This window comes from Lonchura striata, chromosome 1 (assembly GCF_046129695.1).
Source record: "Lonchura striata isolate bLonStr1 chromosome 1, bLonStr1.mat, whole genome shotgun sequence".
NCBI lineage: Eukaryota > Metazoa > Chordata > Aves > Passeriformes > Estrildidae > Lonchura > Lonchura striata.
This window is the reverse complement of record NC_134603.1, coordinates 84,920,975-84,947,257: the sequence shown is the minus strand read 5'-3', so window position 1 is coordinate 84,947,257 and position 26,283 is coordinate 84,920,975. Positions and strand designations below refer to the sequence as shown.

The window sequence follows — 26,283 nt, the reverse complement described above, 5'->3', positions numbered from 1 at the left end:
ACCTTTAATTTTTATATGTTTGTCCTGGGAAGGGTTGGAAAAGTTTGAGGAAGGGAGTGAGTGACAAGACTTTAGCTTTGAATTGTTCTGAAAGTTTGTCTTGACCCAAAGAGTTTTTTCTCCTGAGGAACCTCAGTGGTATAATTTGCATGCTTACTTGGACCTTTGTGATTTGATGACTCTGTGTTTGGTGTTAACTTAAGAGCTACCCCTAGCAGGGATCACAGCTGTTTGGATTTTCAAGGTCAGATTTATCTAGTTGAAGACTCCCCTTAGGTAAATGGCTAATGAGACATTTGAACTTGCTAAATAAAAGTGAATATGGGGTGATGGTATTGCAAATTCTTAAGCATTAACAAGAGTACTTGTTAATGTTAAAAATACTTGCAGATGGGACATACTAGCCTCAAGGTTCAGTAAAGAGCTGTCAACTTTTAATTTTTGGGACCTGTTTTGAAAAATGATAATAGACAATTAATTGTAAGTTGTCACTTAAAAAATATTTTTATAGATGTCTATTTTATGTAGTTAAAAATCAAAGGTTAAGTTAAGGTCTTCTGCTATATATGGATAGCTGAATTGGCAGTAGTTGCCTTTTAAAGCAAATAGAGGAGCATGAAATTAGTTCCTGGAGAGCAGGTAATGCATTACAGGTTACAGTTTAAGGATCTTGATTATATATTTTGTCTAGGTTTGGCTATGCTGAAGTCAGACCTGCAGAATTGGAAATAGGGGAAGGATAGAACTGTCACCAGCAGGAGAGACTGCTGGTCTTAAAAAGGCTTTAGAAGATGGAAAGACTCCCCTGGTTTTCTATAACACAGTGCTGCTTTGTTAAAGGAAATGCTTCCTTTTTTTAAGACAACAGTTGGGATATTGCCAGGTGACTATTGCACTAATATCTGAAAAAAAAAAAAAAAACAAACAAACCTGTAATGGCTTTTCTACAACTGTTCTAAGAAACAGTGTAGCAGAAGGCAGTGATTTTGATACAGTATAACTGAATAATGTCTATTTGTTTGCTTTCTATTGTTTTCTAGTTTAAAAATGGCATCTAAGGCTTCACAGCATTCAAAAAGGTCTTGGTCTAAGCTTAGTGGGGTGAATGCTGTGGATTCTCATTCACAGAAGGGCAGAGGGGAGGCAGGTGGCCCAAGCCAAGGAAAACATTGCTCAAGAAGAGATCTTCATCAGCTTTACAACTATTTATCACACTTAAAACTGGGCTGCTTTCTAAGCTGTTGTCCTCTGCTTTCAGAGTGTGTTGGGTTCTGGGTTCACATGATGCTGTTGTTGTCATATGGTTGTTGTCAAATGTGGAGCTGCTGCTCCTTGTTTGAACACTGTGGTGTAACTTAGGACAGTTTGGTTCATAATTGCTCTTAAGAGTGTTAAGAGTTGTTAGTTTTTCCTATGTAACTGTGTTCATCTGGTTTAACAGCAAGTCCCAGAGGAGAGCACACAGGATGTAGTGTCCAGATTAGTTTGCCACAGTATCTATAAAGGGAAAGGATGGGAGGAAGCTGTTAGACTTGAGGATTGTGCATCCTGTGGTAAGCCTCTTCCCATTTTATTTGTTGTTTGAAAGTAACAGACAAAGGGACTGCGATTGCCTAAGTGTATGGTTTTATTGGGAAAAGTGATAAAACATTTGGAGAAGGTGCAGTATTCTGTTAATAGATGCAGCTTTCCAATGCAGAGGGGGAGAGATGACAGGATCCTCCCAGATTTCTTTGCACAGGAAGAAGTAAAGCCCCATGTTTATAGCTCTGATGTCAGCTCTGTGTGTTTGTGTTTGAAATGCTGAGTCACCTTTCTCTGCTTTGGTGTCCAGGCTGTTTTGGTGTTCATCTGTTGCTGTTTCTCTAGATGTGAACCTAGAGGTACAGGAGGCAAACCAGATTTGTTCTGGTAATTACATGTGATCTTGACTGGGCATAGGAGGAATGCAGTGGTAAGTTAGTCTGAGATAAGGGGGAAATTATGTGCCTTTATCTCAGAGAGAGGTGTATGCCCGAAAAAAACAAAAATTAGTCAGCAGTGGAATTAGTTCAAGACTGTTGTCTGGATTTGCAACAGTTAATCTGTGAGTACCATTCTTGAGTAACTGATGTGTAAGTTGAAGTGTGGTTTGAGAAAATTGCAGGTTTAGGTTAATTATTGTTCTTCCAATATAGTCACTACTCAGTCACTTTGAAATTTTAAGTGCCACTTAGATTGCTAGGGTTCATCACTTAGGTTTGGATTGATCCTACTGTCAGATGTATGTTCCTCAACTCCCAGGTGGAGTTTCGCAGTGGGTATTTGAGAACTGCTGCATGACTAACACTGCAGTCAGAGAGAAGTGGCAATAGCAAAGCAAATTCATAAAGGTAATGTCAGCAGTTGACAACAATAATGGGGGAGTGGGCTGCAGAGCTGTTAATTGCTTAAATGAATTACTGAGCTATGACAACCTGTTTTCTTCTGTGATTACTAGAAGTACTTATTGCTACAGATACAAGTTACAGTTACAGCTTGCATCTTTTTTCACTTCTGAATTCTTTCTATGTTTTAAAGGAGTTCTATGTAAAAGCACTGAGAATTGTATTTTTACCCTTCAAAAAAAAGTTTTGAATTTGCCTAAGTAATAATATTTCTGGTTTAAAATGTTCTAAATAAAAACACATGGTAAATAATGTTTGAAAGCCCATTTGTTTAGGTTTTTTAGTACCTTTTTATTATACATTGTTAACTCTTAGAAGTGTCTTTTTGAAATGTGCAAGAAGCTGTTCAACAGCTGTCAGTGTAGAAGGTGAAAGAGGGTTATCTCCTTGTTTTTAATGCAAACTCTTCTCCAGAAGTAAATGAAAATACTTAAAGTCTTGCAAATCATGGGAGTAGACTTACTTCAAGCTCAAGATGTTTTTTGCATTATAAATAAAACCCAGAAACTCCGGGCCTGTGTTTCTCTTGGCATTTATGACCTTGGTCTCAACCTGAAATAGGTATTTTGCCTGAAAAGTAGAAGAAAAAAGTTCACAACACATTAACTTCTAGTTGTGAATTGTCTGTATTTAACAGAGGAAAAATAATCTCAAGACCAGTAATTTCCTTATTAGCTTTGGGGAGCTGAGATGATGCCTTCAAGTGTGAACTGTGCTTTCTATGAGCTACTGCTCACAGCAGTTGTTACTTGTCTAGGCTAGGGTATGGGAGTTTTCTTCAGGTTTTGGGGGATTTTATCAAAAGGATAAAATCTGCATACTTGAAATGCAGCTCTGTGTGTTTGCTGTTCTTGAATGTAAGTTAAGTGGCTGCTGTAGTGGACATTTCCTCCAACAGCTTGAAGAGGGTGTAGGCCATGTGTTACCTGTAGCAACAAGTGCAGAGTGTCTTTGTGAATCCCTGGTATATTTTATCAATTTTTCAAGGACTCTCTGCTTCCTCACAGATATTAATGAGAGTTAAATATATAAATCCAGTTTTTATATACTCTTACATGGTGAGACTAAGGTGATTTAGGCTTACTTGCTACAAAACTGGAGTCCTATGTAACAAAGGCTGTGGTTTGATGTAAATTAATCATAAGGGCTGTTAGTAGGAGTTCTAAATGCTGCAGACACACCACAAAATACTGTTCTGGTGTACGCAAACAAAAATGTCAGTATTTCAGAAATCTGACTAATGAAACTGTAGAAGCAGGCTTTAGGTTGATTCTAACTTCATCTGACAGCTAAAGGATTTTGTGCTCATATTTGTTCTAGATCAGTTGGGTGATTCAGTAATGGTTGGTATTAATAATCATTGTTCTGAAGATATGTTCATTTGGTATTTTTACCCCTTAAGAGTTTGCCAGTAACACTGCCTTGAGCATTCTGCCGAGCCAGGGTAATGGTGACTTCTGTTCACTTGCACTCCAGCATCTCCTTTTGCTGCATTAATACACTTAGACATCTTCTGATGCAAATTGGAAGGGCACATGGCAACATATTGAGGGCAGCAGCTTTAAGAGATCACAGTGACAACTTGATGTGTGTATCTCTTGTTGTAGTTGATGTCTCTCTTTATACCAAACAGACCTGAGGAAACCCAGCAATTGCTTGGCTGTGAGCGCTTGCATGAGATACAAGTCAGTGCAGGGCAGTAGCTTCATCTCGTGAATTTGCACTATATTTTCAATGCCTATGCATGGTACCTGGAAGCAGACTTTAGGATAATAAATAAAACTTACGCTTCCATGACTTGGAGTTGTCCAAGCAAGTCTTTACAGATAGGCAAGATAAATGCTAAGTGGCCTGGTGAGAGAAAATATGAGTTGCTCAAACTGTGTCTGTCTTTCCCCAGTCTTAGCCATGTTTGTGGAACGTTTGCAGCTTTGATCTATCGCCCTTGCTGGACTGGTCTTACCAGCTGCTTAACTCTAAAACCAGCAGAAAACTTGGTTAGGACTAGTGAGTTCGACCTTGCAGGGTACTGAAATCATCTTTTCTGGTAGTGCCAGAGGAGGGGATGGGCTTTCAGAGGAAATGTGAGGGTGGGGAGTAAAGAATGTAGGCCATTGCCTTTCTCTGGCAGCATGACATTTGAGCTGTTGTCTCTGGAAGTGAAGCCAAGCTGTAATAGAAGGCCATGGTTAATGTACAGTCAGGTTAGACTTGTTCTGAGTAACAGAGGGAACCTCTCTATTTTACTGTGTTATGCTGAGTGTCCTTAAGGTACAGAGCTTTACTGAAGACAACTATGAAGACATCTTATGGCCACTGTATTTGTGTGCTGCAGCTGGCCAGCCCCTTTTGATGCAGGCAGTTTGCTTATTATGGAAAAAAAAATCTCAAGAAGTTATTGTTTCTGTTTTTCTGTAACTCCTGCACTTGCTGCTGGAAGTGTTAGATCATGCTGAAAAAAAAGACCAACAAACACAAAAAAGTCAAGCAATAATTAAATGTTTAGGGGAATGCTTTTTGTTTACAATGGGTTCCCTTGATCCAGTAAACTGGTTGCTATAACTGTGGTGTAACACAAATAGAAGAACTCTGTTTTGGCTTTCCAATGTAATTCAGTTATCGGGAACCAGTGCCATGGTTATGCTTGATCAAAGTTCTTCCATTTGGAGTCAACAGTAGTGACCAAGCCTTAGGATTATCACAGGCATTGACTTCCTTTGTAAATAAAAGCAAAATGTTCATGTTGGATTTCATGAAAGCTTTCCCCCTTGTTTTTTTGGGGTTTTTTGTGTGTTTTTTTTTTTGTTTTGGTTTGTTTTTTGTTTTCTTTCTTTTTGCTTTACATGCTGCTTATTTAAAGCAGATATTATTAAAAGACTTGGTTTAGAAATAGAATGTGTATCAGTACTGGGAGAACAGTGATGAGCTTATGATCAGCTGCATCCTGAGGCTGTTGGTAAATGCCTGTTCCTATTCATAATTGTGGACACAAGAAGTAAAATTTTACCTTAATGGCACATCTAATTTCTGTGTTTACAAGTACTTCTGGAAGGAATCTGAGTAGGGGCCCATACTGGGTTTTCTTATTTATTAGTTCAAGTTTCATTGTACTGAAGAAACCACATGCGTAGTTTATGGTTCTGTTGCAGTCATTTAGCTATCAGACTGGGTATTGGAATGGTCTACCACTTCCATGGTTACTCAGAAAAAGATTGCTTGTCACAGTGCAGTGGTTCTTACCCAGTTGCTTCACCTAGCTTATCTGCACAGTTGGGACAGTTTGTAAAACTAGAAATAGATTTTACACCTTTTGAGGTGGTTTCCTTGGAATGCTATTGTTGAAGTAGCCAATTAGCTCTGCTTATCATCGTGTGGGTCCTAAAGAAGATGAAGATGCTGTTAATGTTGCCAGCAGCAAAGCGTGTCCTAGTTCCTCTTATTTGAAGGGGTAGGAGGGGAAATCTGTTTTTCTTTGCAGAAATAGAATAGAAAAAGGCTGTGTTCTTCTAAGTGGGTTTCACTTACAACCCTGAGAAGAGGTCAGGCCCCAGACCTGTGTTTGGTTTATGCAGCTATTTAAAACCAGACATACATACATACTTGGATTCAGCTCACTTTTGTTTGATAATTGGCTTCGATCTTGGACATGACATTTTGAAAATCCCTCACTTCAGCAATAAAAGGAAAGCTTCTAGGTGTGAAATTTTAAAAAATCATTCTTCTTGAGATCTGTGTTTGTTCCTTTTTAGTAATTAAAACACATATGCTAAAATTTAAGTATGCCTAGGCCTTAGTAGAGTTCAGGCTTTTTTTCTGCAGCACCAAGTAATGTTTGGCTTTTTCCCTGAGAGATGTCTGCCTAAGATCCTGACAATTGTAATTGAAACTTGACCAGTTGGTTGTATGTTGCTCAGAAGTTTATCAGGGCTTTGGAGTTCTTCCTCTGCTCTTAGAGTTAAACATCACAGAGAACAATATGACAGAGGACTTTGTATCATGTACTTTTGTTTTATCTCCAGCACAGGTAAGTGTGGCCAGGAGTTCTGGTTATGTTTAGATTTTGCGGGGGCAAAACTGCTGTTTAGTGGCATGCTTGGTTTGAAATAAGGTACAGAGGTGCTGTTTAGGAGCAGCAGCAATGAGTAATTTAGAGCTCTAATTTTCTTATAAAAACCATTGCTCTTGCATGTTCAATTTTGAATCACATCTCATCCCAGGAGTATACCAGCTTCTCCTGTTGCATACCTGGAGTGTGAGGTTACCTTGACTGCGAAGTAAAGAATGTCTGGAGATATTGTGGCTTCTAAGCTGGCATTTTTTCTTCTGAACTATTGAAAACAAATCCATTTGGGGTATAAACTCACACTGTAATCTCTTAAGCATGTTTCTGTACCTTGTACTGTGGGGCACATTTTTTGCCTTTTAGATGTGTCTGTTATTTCTGATTCATAAACTGAACACATGGTGAGAAGGAAAAATTCTGACATGGTCATTAATGTGCATTGGTAGCCTAATAAGGAGTTTAGCAATGAATCAAGGTAAAAGGCAGAAAGACAGAGATACTGCCAAAGGGAATGGAGAGAAGAGTCAAATGAAAGAATGCAAACATGGGGGATGAGAGGAGACCAAAATTCTGTGAAATGTGTGAAATAATCACACAATGAATTGCCACTAGTGAAGGGCCACTAGAATACTTTGTCTTGTGTAGTTCTTTTAAAAAGCCAAGACTAGTTATTTGTTTTCTGTGAAATACATACCATGTTTTTTTTAAAAAAGAGCTCTAAGATGCCTACATAGGAAGAGGAGGTGTAATTTCCAAGTAGATAATGGCTGCCAGTGAGAAGGACATAGATCTGCACTTTTGTAAATGGTAATATTGGTAGTATGATGGCTTGTGAAAACTTCTTTTGAAATAAACCTGACCTGACTCTAGTTTTTGCTCTCGAGGAGGAAAATAATCCTCACTGTGGGCATGAACTGCAGTTTTGTTAGTAGAGTCATCATTTTTCTGGTTGTTGAAGAACAAGGGGCACACTGCAAGTAAGCAGTTGCAGGTATTATTTAGAAATTTAATTTCTACTTAGAATTCCCAAATGCTTAGTAGTCAGATATATGAGTGAGAGATTTGGGCATGCAAAACTGTTTTCTTCATGTTGCAGTCTGCTTATTGCAGTACAGGTTTGAAGCAGTACAGTCAGTTTATGAAAGAGCTTGGATTTCATTGGATTTTTTGCTTTTTCATTGCATTTTTTTAGCTCCTTGACCTTTAAATTTTTTTTAAATATTAGGGAGATGCTGTAGCTCATTATTATGGAGTTGGTGAAATTTTGTAGTAGCTGAACTACTGCTATCTGCATCTTAAATTTTTTTAAAAATAGGAAGCCTGAAAGATCACTTTTCCATCTGTAATGAAGAAAACAAGTCTCTTATAGTGACTGTTAAGTGTTTGAGAGAAAATAAATAATGATATTTTCAAGACCGGGAATTTTGATAACTGGAAGAGGAATACTTTAGTTGGACTATTCAGCTGAAAAGTTGAATAGTCCAACTAAATAGTTGTCTTTCTAAAGAGTTTGGAATAATGACTGTCACACTTCTCTGTTTCCAGCTCTAATTTCTGGTTTGGTTTAGCCATTGTTTAAAAGATAGAATAAAATATCAGTTCCTATGTCTTTATTTTAAGATGTGGTGAGTCATCTTAAGGATCAGAAATTAAAATATTTTTATGAGAAGATTGAAACAATATACATCTGCCATGAAAATAATAAGATTAAGTTGGTATAGAGCTAGTCTGCCCCTGTGTTCGGCACTGGTGAGGCTTACCTCAAATCCTGGGTTAAGTTTTGGACTTCTCAGTACAAAAAGGACATTGAAGTCCTGGAGCAGGTCCAGAGCATGTCCTGGAGCAATGAAGCTGATAAGGAATCTAGAGTGCATGTCTGATGAGGAGCAGCTGAGGGAGTGGGGGATGTTTAGTCTGGAGAAAAGTAGGTTCAAGGGGAGGACCTTATCACTGTCTGCAACTGCCTGAAAGGAGGCTGTAGCCAGATGGGAGTTGCTTATTCCGAATATCAATAGGAGGAGAGGAAATTACCTCAAGTTGTGCTACGGGTGGTTTATACTGGATATAAGGAGAAATTTCTTCACAGGAAGGATTGTCAAGTAATGGAATAGGCTGCCCAGGGAAGAGGTCAAGACACCATCCCTGGATGAATTTTAGACATGCATATGTGGTGCTTAGAGACATGGTTTAGTGGTGGGCTTGACAGTGTTAGGTTAGTGATTGTACTCAGTGATTTTTAAAAGAGAATCAGAGCTGTTCTGTGATGTTGAAGTGTCTGCATTTGATTTTCATTTCTGTGTAGCTCAGTAGGGTGTTAATGGGGGGTTGTATGTAAGTGAATGTAAACTGTTCCTGGACAAACAATACTTGTTCTCATCAAACTTCCTTGCTAAACTGTGGTTAGAAACTGACCTTAGTATATGATTCAGTGACTTCTAAACTTGTCAGAATTAATAATTTGAAAATATAGATTATTGTCTTTTTCACCATGTTGTGGCAAAAGCATATATCTCAAGGGGCTGACACGCAAGTCATAACCAGAATTTATTATTTGAATTAATTCAATCTGTGGGTTACTGATCTACATGTCTGTAATCTGCCATCTGTAAATGGAATGCCTATGTCTTTTTCAGGACTGTCTTGGTGAGACTGGAAGGATGCAGCCATCCTGTTGTTATGAAAGGCTTATGTGCAGAATGTGGCCAAGATTTAACTCAGTAAGTATTGTCAGCTTTTTTTTCCAACTTCTCTTTGCTTCTGATTAGGAATCAAGCTCTTCCTTCTCTCATCTAATAGAGTCATAAAATATCCTGGGCTGGAAGGGACTTGGAGGTCATCTAGTTCCATCCCCCTTGCCATGAGGAGGGATACCTTCCAGTCAACAAAGTTGCTCAGAGTCCCATCCAGTCTGGCCTTAAACAGGGATGGGACATCCGCAGCTTCTCTGGGCAAGCTGTTCCTGTGCCTCATCACACTCTACAGAGCACGGTTGTATTCTTAACAGCTAATGAAACATACCCTTTTTTGTTTAAAGCCATTCCCCCTTGTCCTGTCTCTACGCATCCTTGTAAATAGTTCCTCTCCAGGTTTCTTTTAGGTCCTTCAGGTTGCTAAAGGTTGTAAAGAGAAGGCTGCTCTGAGGGCTTCACTCATTTAGGATTTAAGAACTGTGCATGCTCTTTTTTCATTGAGGTAATGTAGGGTAACTTAAGTAAAAAATATAAGGAGCATGTATAGAGAGGTATATTCTCATCTCTGTTTTCCATATATTCACCAGAGACTGAGAGTTGTATGATGTGTCAACAGTGGCTCGCTTAGTTAACCTGAGAGCTTTATCTGTGCAGGTGCAAATAGCTGAGATGTAATAGTAGTCTCATTCATATGACCTTACTTCATTTGTACTGTGTCTGCATGGGAGCTAGCTTGTCTATAGTGCTTTTGATTTAAGGCTTCTTAATTGTTTTCAATTTTTTGTGAAATATTCTGCCATGGAACTAAAAGAATTTAAGCCTTAGGCAAAAAAGAAGGCAAATTCAGAATATGATTTGAAAGGATGATATTTCTCCTTTGCTGTGTCTCATTCCTTGGTAAAGAGTATGTTTCTTATGCATATCAAATTACTAATTCAACAGCTGTTCCAAAACAAGCTGTATAATTGCCTGGATTTTATAAATTAATGTTGCATACTCATTTTGTTTGGCTGGAAATACTTTGATTTCATTTTAACTCATGCTCATTGTTAAGAATTATTTTGTGAACCCACAAACCAGTGCAAGTGAACTGAATATTGAGAGTGCTGTGCAAGAAGTAGTCTGGTTAATGTTTGGATATAACTTTTTATTTAAAGTTAAATATAATATTTTGTAAACAAGTATTATTTGGCAAACCTAGCAAAGTTAGGATAATCGTGAATTTGTCCTGAGTGAATACTTGATTTGAGGTTTGAAAACAGTCACATCTAAATATTGCTATACTCATTATCATTTCATATGATAAATCCAGACAAATTCAAGGTATCCAGCAAATTAAGTTTTATTCACTTAATACTTCTTACTATGTCTTATGTCTGTGTCTTTATTTTACACAAAATGGCTTATGCATCTGAAATACTGTGTTATGACAATTCAAAAGCATTGATGCTTTTCTTGCTTGGAAAAAAATAAGTACAGTGTTCTTAGTAGTCATACAACTAGTGGTCTGTAAACAGTTAATTTTTAAAGGCTCATTTAAAATGCCATTTAGGATTGAAGATTAAGTTTTCCGAACTCTGAAGCAAAGGATGCAAGATGCTAAAATGTACAGACTTCAGACCAAACAAATATTTTTGTACCTGAACGTCAATGCTGCCATACACTATGGTATGGGGAAAGATACCTCTCTGTGGCTGTGTCAGCCTCAGCTCAGTACAGTTGATCCTCAGCAGTTTGCTTGTCACAAAGTGAAATCTGGTTTAACTCTTGTTGTAGATGTGATACCAGATCTTGTCCTTGATGGGACTGGTACATGAGAGAATTAAAAGGTATGCATATGTCACCTAGGACAAAATTTGTATGGAAAGTTTTTTTAATATTGTTGCATCATCAGTGAGATGTCAGAATTTCCAATAAATTGGTTGATGTAAGCTAGTGAAAGGGATCCTATACAGGGTTATTTGCTCAGTTTTCTAGCAATTTTGTACTCGTGTGCAGTCACACACACTCTGTCTCACAGTTATGTATGCACACAAGGGTGACACCTATTGTGCGTTGATATCTGTATATGCACAAGTCATTTTTTTTCAATGCTATTTTTGAAGCAGCAGTCACCCATAAATCACACTGTGTGCAGAGAATAACTTTGCATATGCTTTGCTTATATTTTTCATACTCTGCTTGGAAAAGAAGTAGGTAATTGCAAAAAAAAAAAAAAAAACAAAAAAAACCAAAAAACAAACAAAAAAAAAACTGAGTAATTTTGAGTGGTTTGGTAGTTTTCCCTAGTTTATAGCTTGTTTTTTGGTGCAAATCAATACATAGATGTGTTTCATCTTGGTTTCATGTGTTACAAAACAATTCTATGGAAGTATAACTTACTATGGTGACTTTTTGCCCAGTTTTTTCTGATTAACTTCTTTGATCTGAATTAATTTTGTCTAGTAGCTTGCATTAGCAAGAATTTGAAAGAGTGTGCTAGTTAAAATAGCTCTTTTTAATCATTTTTTTGGTGGTGAGTAGTTCGAGGCTACAGACTTTAGTCTGTTTAACATTTCTCATGTGATGTTTCTTTTCTCTGTGTGATTAGGATACGAAGCAAGTATGGGAAACAGAGCGTGCCATTATCCACAGCAACTGTATCAATGGTTCACAGTGTCCCAGAACTGAAAGTTAGCTCTGAGGTAAGTACCATGATGCATGTTCACACCTTTCGTAGTATCTCCACAGTTGAGAAACTTAATTACAGTAGTTTTGTAAATGTTGTATGTACTTGATACAGGAAGTTTGGCATCCCTTTGAAGAAGAATTTGGGATTGTACATTAGTGGCCCCAGGGTTTTGTAAGTTTATCTTCATGCAGATTGATTTTTCTCATGGTTTATACTGGTGGTTTTTAGAGCTGTGTGCTGTAAAGATGTCAATTTGACAACAGCCTGTAAACTTAATAGTTGAACATTTTTGTCACCAAGAGTGAACAGTTAGTGAAAAGTTCCATTAGCTGACATCTGTTCAAAGCTTGCAGTGTCTCTGAAGCCTAGCTTTAACTTTCACCTTTGGATGGTAAAATTATTTCATTATTTTTCAAATACTCCAAGTATTCTGAGTTCATTAATAGTTCCATCTGAGTTATCAAAATATGCTTCTTTATCCTTCAGTTTGTGTAGGGGGAAAGGAGCATGTTTATTTTGAAGATGAACATTCTGTTTATATTCTTTATCAACCTGCTCTCTTTATACTTTTTTTATGTTACTGCTTGATTTCTTTTTTCTGGTAATTCGCCAAAGAACATCAGTGAGGGGAATTGAGAAGATGTAACCAGCTAGAGGTGTCCCCATCATAGAGGAGTGTTTCAAAGGGCAGTTTGCACTTGATCCTTGCTGCTTTGTAGTGCTCTGACTTTACTTTTAAGTTCAGCTCTCTTGAGGGCTGAACTGCAACTTGCTATGAGAAGTCAATCAGGTGAACACAGAACTTCATGTGGTACTTGGAAAGTTTCTAAATATGTGCAGGAGGAGTAAATATTTACTGGATTATAAGGTCTTAATGTTAGTGCCTGTGTGGCATAATCGTAGCTGTTTATGTCTGAAGGCATACATTCTGTAATTTGAAGTTCACAGGTATCATTTTGGTCACCAGCAGCTTCAGATTTCTACTTAATGTGGGGTTTTCAGACATATTGTACTTAATAATGTAAAATTTCTGGACATAGCGATGAAATGTTCTCACACCTACTGATGAATTTTACTTTGTGTTCAAAGCTACTGCTATTTCCTGTCGGGACACTGGGCCTTAAATCAGTGGTTACTTATTTGTTACATTTGAAAGTTTTGTGTTGAGTTTTTGAATTTTAAGAGCTAATAACATCACAAAGATCTGAGAGTAGACTTTGAAAACATTTTGTTTTCTGTAAAAAATTCTTCCACAGCTGCCATTGCAACAGTTATGTTGAGACATCATTTTTTGTGCAGTTAGTTTGTAGCAGAAGGGATTCTGATGTGTGCAGTATACAAAGGGCAATAAACCTAATTTATTTCTATTAAGCTAAGGGTAGCAGTGAATATTTCTGTTACAGCAAGCTGAGCAGCTGGGAAGAGAAGATCAACAGCGACTACATCGAAATAGAAAACTGGTGCTTATGGTAGATTTGGACCAGACATTGATCCATACTACAGAACAGCACTGCCAGCAAATGTCCAATAAGGTATTTGGGGTTACCTTTCAATCCAATATAACAATAGGAATGTTTCTAACAACATTTAAATTATAGTTCTTTAACAGAATGTTCTCTGGTTAGGTAAAATTATAGTTGAAGAAGAAATTGAGAATCAAGTCTTCTATAATATATTCCTTTTTTTCTACATCTAAATGGACATTTGTCTTTCTTCCATTCATGCTTTTCTGCACTTTTCCTTTTTAATCATTTTGAGAGATATTTCAAGTAGCTATGTTTAATCTCTACTTTCCTTCCTCTGCAATTCACAAGGTGAGTACTCAGTAATGTGACTACCAAGTCTGAGGCAGATACAGTGGATTACTGTTCAAAGTCCCTTTTTGAGCAATCCTGTATGTTCCTATGTCTGTCACTTTATGAGTATGTGTAGGGATTTTTTTTTTAATATTTTTTGGGGGGAGTGAGGAGGGGAGAGGTTGTGTGTTGTGGTTTAATTTCTTCATGAAACACTTGTTAGTGAACTGACAAGTGCTATTGTCTTGTACCATTTCTAATTTGGAAGCTCTAAAACAAGAAACAGGCTGAAATGTGTACAGTGTCTAGAACAAGAGAATGTAAACTCCAACATAAATATCATGCAAACTGTGATTTCTTAGTTCTTTTCTTTCATCTTCCTATTTTTGCATGTCCAGCAGTCTTAGCATATGTTCACAATTGCTAGGAAAAAGAAAACTAGAAATGTACATTGCAATAAAGAGGAAAGGGAACCATGAATATTCAACTTAAGGATTAAAAAATCTTGCCTGTCTGAAAGGTTATGCCTCTATTAGTATAAATTCACGGTTTAAAGAAAAATAAGTTCTAAAATATTGTGAGGTTTTTAAGTAGGATCTTTATCTGTAAGCTTCCTTCCTGGTTTGCTCTCTGATGCTATGTTTCCATAAGACAGACTTTGTTGGATGGAGAAAATACTTTCTTTGAGCTCAGTGCATATTGAAATGAATCTGTCAGAAGTTCAAAGTGAAGTATTGATTGTAGTGAGATGCTGAACATCTCTGAAACAAGCACATTGAGAAGTTTCTCGTATAGGTTTCCCATAAGTAAAGGTTTGAAAGAAAGACACCTGTGTCATAAATTTTTCAACAGTACAGCTTCCTGCATTTTAAAGCCTTATTGTTGAACTGCATGGCACAGAGCAAAAATATGCTTTGGATTTTATTCATCCACATAATCTTGTGGCTAAAGCTTGCTTTGATCTAATAGGACCAAATAAAGTTGAAGTGAGGGAAGAGGTTAGCTCTGGAATGCTGACATTTTTGTTTGCTATTTTGATAACATTCAACATGGTTTTCTTCTAGGGAATATTTCATTTCCAGTTAGGTCGAGGTGAGCCTATGTTGCACACACGTTTGCGTCCTCATTGTAAGGAATTCCTGGAAAAAATTGCCAAGCTCTATGAATTACATGTTTTTACTTTTGGCAGCAGACTGTATGCACATACAATTGCAGGTGAGTAGTATGTTACATTTAACAATATTTATCTACCCTGCCTTCATACTCATATAATTAATAATCTTTATGCAGTTGTTTTCAAGTATTTGTTTTTTGTTTTGTGCAAAGCCATGTCCTAAATAGTCCTGTGGGTAGAATTCTCAGCTTGTTTACAAGGCAGTGCCTGTATGGCCTGTCATTTTAGAAATAATCCCTTTTTTTTCCCTATCAAATCTGCTTTGTTTTGCTGATTAGAGAATCAGATTAACTAGTGCCTTCTTATTAGGTAAGAAATTATGTTGATGGACCCTAACAATGATCTGCAACTTCAGTTGTCTTACAGATCTATTGTAACCATTCTGTAAAATTCAACAGTGTGACATCATTTCATCTTGTGAGGAATGCTGCCCCCATATGGTTTCCTTTTGCCAAAGGAAGCTCTGGTGCTACAAATCTATTTACAGCAGCTCTGTTCGCTTCCTGGAGCTGAGATACACTTATATAATGAAAAACAGAAATCTAGCAATATTTTCACGTATTTTTCTCAAGAATTTAAAAATATTTTCTCCAAGCAAAAACTTGTATTTGAATTATAATGGTAGTAGTCTATTGTGTGTGTCACTGGCTGAAATGTTTTCTTTTCGCCAAGAAGTATAAAAGAAACCTGCCCTGGTTATTTGAGTGTATAAGTCTGAATCATGTTAGGAGGGACACCATGTTTTTAAACTGTCAAGACGGGGTAAAAGCCACTTTTAGTCTTCTCTGTCAGAAGAACATTTTCTCCTCAAACTTCCCTTTATCAAGTCTGTTGGTCTAAGATAATATAATTAATAATAATTTAGTTTATGACTGTCAAACTATCCATACTGCTGTTCCATGTCTCCTAGCTTTTTTTAAAATTGTCTTTCACATTTGCTTTTTTTCTGTAGTATTGCCAGGAGTGTCTCGAACAACAATGTCCCAGTAATCCCACTTCTTGGCATGAAAGGGAGATTCCAAAATAGAGAGCTAGCTGTCCTAGTTAGCTCTAAAACACTTTAGGGGGAAAAAAAACCCAAAACAAACCAGTTTTTTATGCATGTTAAATGCCATAGAAGAGGCTTGTAATGACAATTATAAGAGACTTCTGAATGACAACATACAATATTTCTGTAATCAGAATGTGATGTTCATTTGTGGTCTCCAGTTAACACTCCTTGAAAGGTTTAAGGCATGTCCTGTCCTGTCAATCCAAGTGAAAGATTTCTATTGTGTACTGCCAATGCATGAACAAATCTGTGCCTTTCTGTCCTTGGAATGCATTCTTCTGTGGCAAAAAGGAATAGTTTTCTTATGCACTAGGTTTCAGTATATGGTAGTAAAAAAGTGACGGGGCAGTCTTCCTCACCTGGGTCTGTGTGCCATGATCTGGCCTAAGGTCGGAAGCTGTATAGCAAATGGCCTTCAGAGCCAGGGAGGAGTTGCAGAGGTAGTTAACTCATGATGTCTGAGTGCTTTCCCTGTCTTCTCTCAATGTGTGATTTGACCTTCTGCCCATTTTAGTCTCTGAGCCCCAGTGTGAATTACCCTGCAGTCCCTGTGCTGCCATAGGCTGACACTGAGGTCATCATGCTCAAGCTACCCCTTTTATTCCATAGTGGGAATAGCCACCAAATTAGGGTATTGCTGCTTCCTGTCACCAACAGACTTACAGATTTCTGCCCAAACCTGTTTAATCTCATCAAAAGCATTCAAACTGCAAGCGGGTTATTTGTGCAGTGCTGGTCATCCTTTCTGCTGAAGGTCTGTGGACAAGCACTGGATGCAGCTTTTAGTCCACCTGTGCAGCCAAAACGCAATGCTAGAGAAATACGTGGCTGATACATGTAGAGAGCACTTGATGGCAGTATTGGTTAAATGGTTTCTCGCAGAGCTGTCAGTTTGATACTTTGTTATCCCTATGTTACATAAAAAAGAACTTGTAATGCATGCTGGGGATCTTTTTTAGGAGAAAAAGGTTGTTTGCTTAGGTCCCCTGTAGTCATCCTATATATCTTTGTGACTTCTGGACTCTGAGCTGCTCCTTTCATGTCCTAGAAGGCTTTTGAAAAGAGATGACATCTTGTCAGTCCTTTTCTTTCATCTCAGATGACTGGTGCAAGCTGTTAAGTGGGACTAGCTGATATTTGTAAACACCATTCATATTTATGAAAAAATAATTTATCCTAAACCCTTTTTTAGTTTGACATTTAAAAAATGATATCTGGTGGTATGCTTATGAAGATGAGCTTCGGATTTTATTATCTAGAGCTCCCTGGAGTATTTCTTTTTCTACTCTCTATAAGAGAAGTTGTATATTTAAAACAGATGTCAGCTTAAAAGCTGGTTGTAAAATGCCACAGAGAATTTTGACCTCAGAAGCTATTAAGAGTAAAGCAGTGTGAAATCACTCCAAATTTACAATGAAATTTAGAAAGTATGACCAAGTTGAGGGTATTCATATGTATGATTTGTTACAGCAAATATATTGCAGAATGTATACAGTGTGTATGTATAATAACCAGTGTCTGAAGTTGTCCTAGCTTTTGAAAGATTGGGTCAACAGCTCTTTCCAGGTTGTAAAGTAGAATCTCAAGTAGAACTGAAGGTAACCTGATTCTTCAGAAATTCAGTTTTAGTTTTATTTATAAAAGGACTTATTCAAATTCTTGTTGGTTCCAACTGTTGTATAACTTCTCCTGGGAACTGCTATTTAACTCAGGCTTTAAGATTTGAGACATCCCTAATATGAGTCAGTTTTCAACATTGTATCTTCTGATGGTTTTAACTTAGTTTTTACTTACTTATGAAGTTTCGTTTTTAAGAGAGTCTATCTAAGAGCAGGCAGTACATTTTGGTAAGTCTATGTGCAAAGAGTCAGTCTGAGGTGGGAAGCAAACAACTGGGGCAATAGTCTCTGCTAGGTGAGTCTACTGGATAGTCCCTCCTAGTGTGGTGAAGGGTAATTACAGTGTCTTCAGTTTGTTCAAGAAACTTAGGGGCATACCTAGCACAGTGTCTAATTTATGAGAATGAGACTAAGTGGAAGCTTAGTTTGTCCCAGTCTATCTTGATCTCATGAACCCATCATTGTATTTTCTCTCCCCTGTCCAGCTTCAGAGGAGAGTGAGAGAGTGACTTTGGTGGGTGCCTGGTGTGTTGAAGAAAACAAATGATGAAATTAATGAAATGTTACCTGCCTTTTCCCTGAAATGTGAAAACATGAAATTGTTTGTTATGTTGACTTAGTTGACTAGGGAACATCTAAAAGAAACCAGTTTAACCTGGAGAGAACTTTTTTAAAAGAGACCAGTGCTGTTTTCTGTGTTGTTACTCAGGTAGCTTAACCTTGGACTCTCCTAAGGTGGGCTTGTGTCTTTGCAGATGGATCTCTGATGAGCTCTGTCCTCAGTGTACTTTTAGTTTAGTGATAAAGCATTACTGTGAAGCTTTGGAATGCTACCTTATCACTAATCTCTGGCAGCCAGGCTTTCTGCATTTGGACTTTTTTAGTTCAGCTTCATTTTTCTTACAGTTTTAGCTCGGCAGCATTGCTGCTGAGTGCTTCAGTGAAGTTTTGCCATGTATCAGTGCACTTCTGTCTAATTCAGTGTAGAGAGTTCCTGTGTATTCAATTAGCAGAAGAGAATTTTGTTGGGGAGAACAGCAACTTGTGTGACAGCTTTTGTAGTTTGTCAAAGTATACGTGTGTACAGCAATAAATCTTTATAGCTAATTCTCTCAATTCATTATGCCTAGGTACTGCAAGGGTATCACTACAGGGGATGATTCTACGAGTTTGCATCAATTCTTAAGCATAGTCGGGTGAGTTAAGGTTGAATCTCTGTCCTTAACTCAGAATTTTCTTGCTTTTATGGGTTTTAAGTTATTCCAATTACACATCAATATTAATTACATGCAGGATCAATTTTCAGAAGTGATGACTGATTTTTAGGTCTTTTTTAAACTTTGTTTTTGAAGTCCCAACTTAAGGTACTCTTGGGAGCTAGACTGTTAAAAGGTCTTGAGCATATATTCTGTGCAAATCTGAGCTCCTTGAAAGAAAATTAAAGTTGGTCCATAAAGTCTGTAGTCATTTTGAATTCTCTTTCTGGTTTTAATACGGCCATCATTTAAAGTAAAAGACAATAAATCTTGAAAAGATGGTTCCCATATAAGTATTGACTGCCTTGTAATAGTCATAAGATTAATGAGAAGTTAATATTAGTTTCAGTACAAATTCAGTAAAGCAAAAGATACAGGTTAGCATGTAATATTCCAGTTTCTTGCTAAGCAATTACGTGGCTGCATTCTGCTCATGAAGGTGAACTTCATTACTGGAGATTAGGTTCAGAAGCACGTGCATGTGTGTTTGTACACCCGAGTCATCATTTTCCTAAATAATAGCGCTTTATCTTGCTTTAAGATCAGCTGGTACAACTTCTGTTTTTGGTTTTGGGGATTTTTTTTTGTTTCTTTGTTAGTTTTTTTGAAAAGTGCAGTCAGAAAACTTACTACAACTGGGCCTAAATATTTCTAGAAGTCCCAGGACATATTCATTATATGTAAATGTATTGAAATAGTTGTTAGAGGTACAACTTAAAACCTACAAATGCAAGAGCTCTGGCTGGAACAGTCTCTTAACTTCGTACTGTGCTTAAATATTGCAGCACATTGCCAACTCTTGTGAGACTTCTCTGCAGTCCCTAGGCATAATGAGCTCAGGAGAGCATTTAGCTTTAAAGAACCAACTATAGAGAGATAAATGTAAGTTGCAAAAATCATGTGTCTATCACCTACTGTCTCTCTTTCAGCCTTATTTATTTGGTTATCACAAATTCAGTTTTCTTGCCATCTTGAAAGAAAATTAGGTCAGATTTTTAAAATTAATCTCACTGAATTAGCTACAAATACCTGATCCACTATACTTTCTCTCATCTGTTCTCATGCCTTAAAATTGCTGTTGCACAAATTAAAATAGCAGAAGTGTATAAAATATAAATAAGGAACAAACATCTTGAACATTAACTTTTTAATTTCTTCTTCCAAAAGGATTTTTGGACCCTGAAAAGAAGCTTTTTTCCCATCGGATATTGTCAAGGGATGAATGTATTGATCCATTTTCTAAAACTGGGAACCTTAGGTATGTATATGGGTCTTAGGCATTATACAAACCACGACAACAAACAGAGAAGATAACAAAAATTACTCCCTCTGCACTTAATGTGTTTATATCCTTCTTTATCTGCCTCTTAAATACCTACACCACCTCAGTAAAACTGAGGTGTTGGGCATTGCAGCATTTCCTCTACTTGATGGGTTTTGTGGTAGCAGAACAGTAAGAGTGTGATGCCATGGCATCATGTTTTCACTTCCACTTCTTAATCTTGTAATAACAACCATATTTTCACCTTGTCTTGTGATCTTGTGTAATGACTTTTATGTTGTGAGTGTTTTAATTAAACCAAAATTCTAAGTGTGAGTTTAATTCATAATTGAAAACCAATTATTCTGGCTTTCAAATGTGCTAAAAGCACCTTCTTTTCCCAATGTTTCTTGAAATCAGGTTATCTAGAGCCTTGAATTTATATTCTAGTCTAAATTCACATTCTGATCTTCTCCAGAGTATAAAGACAAGATTTTTTCTAAGATAGATACGTTTAATGCAGCTTTATGAAATATTTAAAGTTATTGCCCCTCCACACCTGATTGTACCAAATAAAAAGCTTTTTTTCTTTTCTTGCTCTGTTTTTTATATGCATCTTAAGTACTCTACCTCCTTTTCCACCTAGGTGATGGGTGATATTAGCACTTCTGTTTCAATCCAATTCATTGGATTGCATGAATCTACTCTTTAAAAACTCTTCTTGTGTCTTTTACTTGTCTATATATAGGTAGTGTATTGACCTTGTGATAGTTGACTTTGAGCTATTGGTTAACAAAAACCAGTGAAAACCAGACTGAAATGTTGTAATCATTTGTTCATATGGAGGTTTCTTGTTTTCTGCTTTTAGCCTTTGGGACACAGATTTTAAAAGAGCTGTTTCCTTTTTATCCGTAATTTTAATATTGCTGGCTTTATAAATATACCCTGGCATAATAACCCAGGGCATCAATAGAAATTGCTTTCATTGCTACATAAATTCCGAAAACTGTTTTAATTTATCAACTATTTTGTACCTTAGAGATCTTTTTCCTTGCGGAGATTCCATGGTCTGCATCATTGATGATAGAGAGGATGTTTGGAAGTTTGCACCCAATTTGATAACTGTGAAGAAATATGTATACTTTCAGGGGATAGGAGATATTAATGCACCTCCTGGATCAAGAGAAATGCAAATGAAGAAGAAAGGTAATTAGATTGTTTTTAAACCACGTTTATAACTTTGTCCACTTTTCAAACATGATTGATATAAGTCATTGAGATGGTCTTAGTAATAGTGCAGCAGTGCTCAGATGGGCAATCACAAATTATTGAAGTTGGCAGCACAAATGTGAGTAGCTTAGTAAAACTAGACTGTTCTAACAGGGAGCACTCCTTTTGGCATCAACCAGAGCAGAAGTGAAGCAGTAATATGTGATGTGGCTGAGAGCTGATTTGGCAATATATCAAACTCTTCAAGAATGTGTAGAGGGTGACAGTTTCTCCCTCATGCCCCCATGTAAAACATGCTGACTTTTTCTTCTCTATAAGTTTCACCTCTTCAGTCCCCTTCCTTGCCCTTGGGACTTGGAGGAATAGGTAATAAACTCTGGTCTCAACACACTGCTGGAAATGAATGTTGAAATCTGCTTGCCTCCCAGTCTAAATTGTGCTAATAAAATTAGTGTGAATTTTTAGCACCTACTGCACATGGTATTCCGGCATTTGACACAAGAGAACCCTATGTTCAGGCTCAGCAGTGTAATACACATAATGGATTTGGAAAGTACACATGACTAAATCAGTAATTATTTGAGGGCAAAATGTATTTGAAACACAATTTCATAAGAAAGAATTGTTGGGCTTTTTCCAGTTTAGCCAAGGGTTTGGGTTTTTTTTTAATTTAATACCTGTGACATTACTCTCTTTCCCTTTTGAAATAGAAGTGTCCAATACAACAATAGAAATAGTATGATTGACTTGAATCAGATCACTGTGGTGTAGGACCTCTACAATTGACTCCTGTCCTTACAGGACAGGAACATGCACACAAAGGGAGACAAAGTAGTGTGATTTCACACAGTGTTTCCAGTGAACGCTTGTGTGCAACCTTTTGGAAGTCTGCAGTTTCTTTAATTATCTCTCTACTTCTGCAGACATCTGCAGACACATCCCAAAACTATTCTACTTTTAATTCTATTACACTTTAACTTGCATTCCATCAGTCTTAAATTGTATGATTAGCATCTTAGTGTTGCTAAAATACATATGTCTTTTCAAGGACAAAAGTTCAGTTATTTTGTTACGAAAACTAGGTAATATGAAAGACATGGCTGTTTATAAAGTTCTTGTACTGTTGTTCTGGATTAGGACTTTATAAAGCAAATTCTGCCCACCTGTCCCCCATTTGTTTATTTTCATTGCTCTAAGTTGTAATCATAAAACTTACACTACAAGATAGACCCTTTAATGCTTGCAGAGTTAACAAATAATTACTTATGACCTGTGATTTAAAGAAAAAAAGCTGCTTATGTAACTTCTTTACAAAAGTAATGTTTGTTATGTTTGAGAGTCCTTTCTAGTAACCATTGACACCTAGAGAATTTTAACAACTTTGAAAAGCCTAGTGATCACTTCCAAGCATAATTAAATCCAACTCCATATGTTAACTCTGTATTTAAGGTTAATGAAAATTAAATTTTGGTTAATCTGAAAAGAAGAAAAAAAGGGAAAATATGTATCTGTTTTTTTTCTTGCTCATGTCTTAGCAAGCCACTCTACAAAACCCGAAGCATTGGATTCAGCAGTGATTTCAGCAAAAGATGTTGAAGAAATACAGAATGTTATATGTGCAGAAGAACACAGTAATGGTCTCAAGAAAACTGCAAAGGACACTTGCATTGCAAATGGGAGTACTCCTGTAAGCAGTGAAACATCTGATGGGGATGTGAACTCTCATAATAAAGTTAATGCCCAGGACTCCTTAAATGATAGCATTGGTCACAGAATGGACGGCAAGGTCACTGATGATTTGACAAACACAAAAGAATGTCAGATTTTTTCAGAACAAATTGATACAACAGTTACAGAGAAGCAGCAAACCCAAGAGAAGATAAATGATTTGGACTTTGAACTATCTAGTGACAGTGAAAGTGATGACGGATTGGATAGCAAAAAGTCATCCACTTCTGTATCAGATAGTGAGAATGAGGAAAAGAGAAGTTGGAAGAAATCCAAACAACCTCTGCAGGATGAAAATTTGCAGCAAGAGAGTTGTACTGATACGAGTGAGAAAAAGTTTGGGCTGGTGAACCGTTCTGGGGACACACAGTCTTTACCTAGTGAAAATATCCAGGAAAAAATTGATCATGAAGCACAAGAGGAAAGTGAACAGGAAAGCCTTTGTGATTTAGGAAATGGGTCTGGAGACAAGAAAGAAGCTGAAACAGAATCTCAGATTAGTGAACAGTCTGGAATTACAATGGGTGAGTCCTTAGATCAGAGCATGGAGGAGGAAGAGGAAGAAGATGATACAGATGACGATGACCATTTAATATACCTTGAGGAAATCCTTGTGCGAGTTCACACTGATTATTACACAAAGTATGATAAATACCTGAAAAAAGAGATTGAGGAAATTCCAGACATCAGAAAAATAGTACCAGAACTAAAAAGTAAAGTCTTGGCAGATGTAACCATAATATTTAGCGGACTCTACCCGACAAACTTCCCTATTGAAAAGACACGGGAACACTATCATGCCACAGCACTTGGAGCTAAAATTGTGAAGAATCTCGTACTTAGTGCTGATGATCCTGATAAAGCAACACATCTAATTGCAGCAAGGACAGGTACGTATTTGAGCACCTTTTGCTCTGTTAGAGTTCATGCCTTGAGCTCTTTTGTAGATTATACAAATGTAACTGAATTTAATGTAACTGAGATTATAATCAAAATCAAAGGAAAGATTCTTCCTAAAACAACTTAGCAGCCTTTTAAAAAGGATCTTTATCTTCTTTTTTGCTCAAATGTGACTTTTAATTGTTAAAAGTAGGACCCACAAAATACTCTCTGATGCAATCTGTCATGTCTCAGTTTTTTGTTAAGAATTGGCAATACTAATAGTCAAAGACTCAGAGCTGTTGAATAGAAACTTTTAATATTTGTGTCAAAGAAAAGTTTACAATCATCTTGCTACAAAGGTATAGCAGTGCTCTTTTTCTCAGTATCTCAGGTTAACCTCTCATGGTTCAGTTTCACTTGGTATGGAATTCAAACATTATTTTAGGAGACTGCTAATACCCTGTCACTGTGCTGTGCTTAACCTATATTGTTTTGTCAGAGGAAATGTAAGAGTTTAGCATAACTTTTAGGTAGTCTGACAAAGCTGCCTGTTTTTTCATAGCTGTAATGGATAACAATGTACCACTGGTAGCTGCCATAGAGGAGCTACCAGTCAGCAGCTCTAGCTTCTAACACACTGGTTTTTATGGGTGCAGCCTGAGACTTGGTTCCCTCATTGCTGGCCTTTCAAAATTACATGGAATCTGATAGTCAAATCAATGAAATCCAAAAGTAAAACTGCATGTTTTAAATAATCTAAAACTTACAGGTACTTTTAGGACACACATATCATAAGCAAATAAATACGTTATCTGCCACCTACTGGATTTTTTTTGGGGTGCTATTCATGTGGGGTTTTAGTACTTCAGAAGCAGCTTGATTTCATTGGCTTGTATTTTAAGGAGAGGATACTTTCCTCAAAAGTCTGTATGTCAAGAGGCATTTAAGTAGTACAAATATATGATAAATGGAGACGGATAAATCAGTAGTAGAAACAACCTAAAACTCAGGAGATGGAATTAGATGCATTGAAATTAGCTGGGATTCTAGGTTGTAAAGATGTGATAATTGCAACAGTGAATGTGAAGTTTTGAAATCAATGGATGCATCAGTTTGGAACTCCATTGTTTTACTACTGTTGCTGAATAGCTGTTTTAAAACTTCATAAATAGGAATAATTATTTCAGCGAGGAGTTATGCAAGTTTGCCATACTTCATTGGAGAAATAATAGCTATCAGTATAAGAGATGATTTTCCAATTTCAAATTTTAAAATGTTTCATTTTAAAGTTGCTTTGTTTATCTTAAACTAGATGACTTCTGAATGTAGTTATACATCAGATGCAACTATTGTGTGATAGGGTAAAATTGATAGGATAAATGTAGATGGGACACTCCCAAGCATGCACATTTCTCTAGAGTGAAAAGTATTGAAAAAAATCCATTAAGGTGCACATCATATGATAATGGGAAGCAACTGACCTTTTATTTGGTTTTTTTTGAATGAACCATTTGAGGGTTGTGTGTTTGTCTAGATTCATCTATGCATCCTTGTGTTCTGTTTTTATAAATAAATTATTTGCCACCTGCACATTCTTAGTGAATTGTACATCTGAATATGAAAAACTTTTAACTTTTTTTTTTATTAAATTGCATTTTGTGCTGATTCTAGCCAATGTAAATTGGCAGTCATTTCTGCCTAATGAGCAATACTCCTGTCATCTTCCATCATCACTTAATAATTATTTCAGTAACAATGGTAATGAAATAGTGGGATTTAGAGGGAATAAAATAGTGTTCTCCAGTAACCCTTTGTAAGATCCTTGTGGATTGGCTGGTTCTGGTTTTGTGATGTGATTTTGCTTTTTTTTCAGCTGGAGACTATTATTCTCTCCTGGAAGGTGGGAGTAGTTAGGCTGCATCGTTTTAATTTTCTGAAGGGAATTTGTTAATCAGAAACTTTAGAGTTATAAATTTTGTCCTGTCACAACTGAATTTGTGATAATTCATCTGTCAATGTGATTTTCATAGTGATTCTTTTATGGTTAGAGAGCAAAGCCTCTTGCTGACAGTAAGCCATACAAATACTGCAACTTTGGCTCTCGTGGCAAACGTCTGATGCACTGCTTGATGTCTAATTGCTGGTGAAAAGGGGAAACAAAAGCATGTCCCTTCTTGAGTTTTTTCAGAAGTCAATGATGTGAGCCCAGACAACATTGTTATCTATACTTTTATCTTTTTTTCTTTTTTAACGTGTTTGTGAAAAGTGATTCTAAAATACCTTTTAGTTCAGTCTTTCTGGGTGGCACCACTAACAGTGGCAGACTTGGGACTCTGACAAGCAGCTGAATGTGTATGTATACTTTGCACTAGCTGAGATGTAAGGGCACATACTTAATCTGCAGCAGTGTTTGGGGGTAAATACTATTAGCTTTCC

At 36.9% G+C, this 26,283-nt stretch overlaps 1 protein-coding gene across 3 annotated transcripts in view; it reads left to right on the top strand.

Moving 5' to 3' along the window:
• Positions 1–26,283, top strand: part of CTDP1 (CTD phosphatase subunit 1) — a 95,746-nt gene that overhangs the window by 5,050 nt on the left and 64,413 nt on the right. For all 3 annotated transcript variants that reach the window (XR_002467572.3, XR_004147804.2, XM_021553400.2), the window contains exons 2-8: positions 9,123–9,206; positions 11,770–11,863; positions 13,254–13,382; positions 14,711–14,861; positions 19,914–20,004; positions 21,047–21,213; positions 22,773–23,855. Coding sequence is in view for 1 of the 3 variants with exons in the window: in XM_021553400.2 (XP_021409075.1) it covers positions 9,166–9,206; positions 11,770–11,863; positions 13,254–13,382; positions 14,711–14,861; positions 19,914–20,004; positions 21,047–21,213; positions 22,773–23,855 (1,756 nt within the window). In the remaining 2 variants the exon portion in view is untranslated. The remainder of the gene's footprint in view (positions 1–9,122; positions 9,207–11,769; positions 11,864–13,253; positions 13,383–14,710; positions 14,862–19,913; positions 20,005–21,046; positions 21,214–22,772; positions 23,856–26,283) is intronic.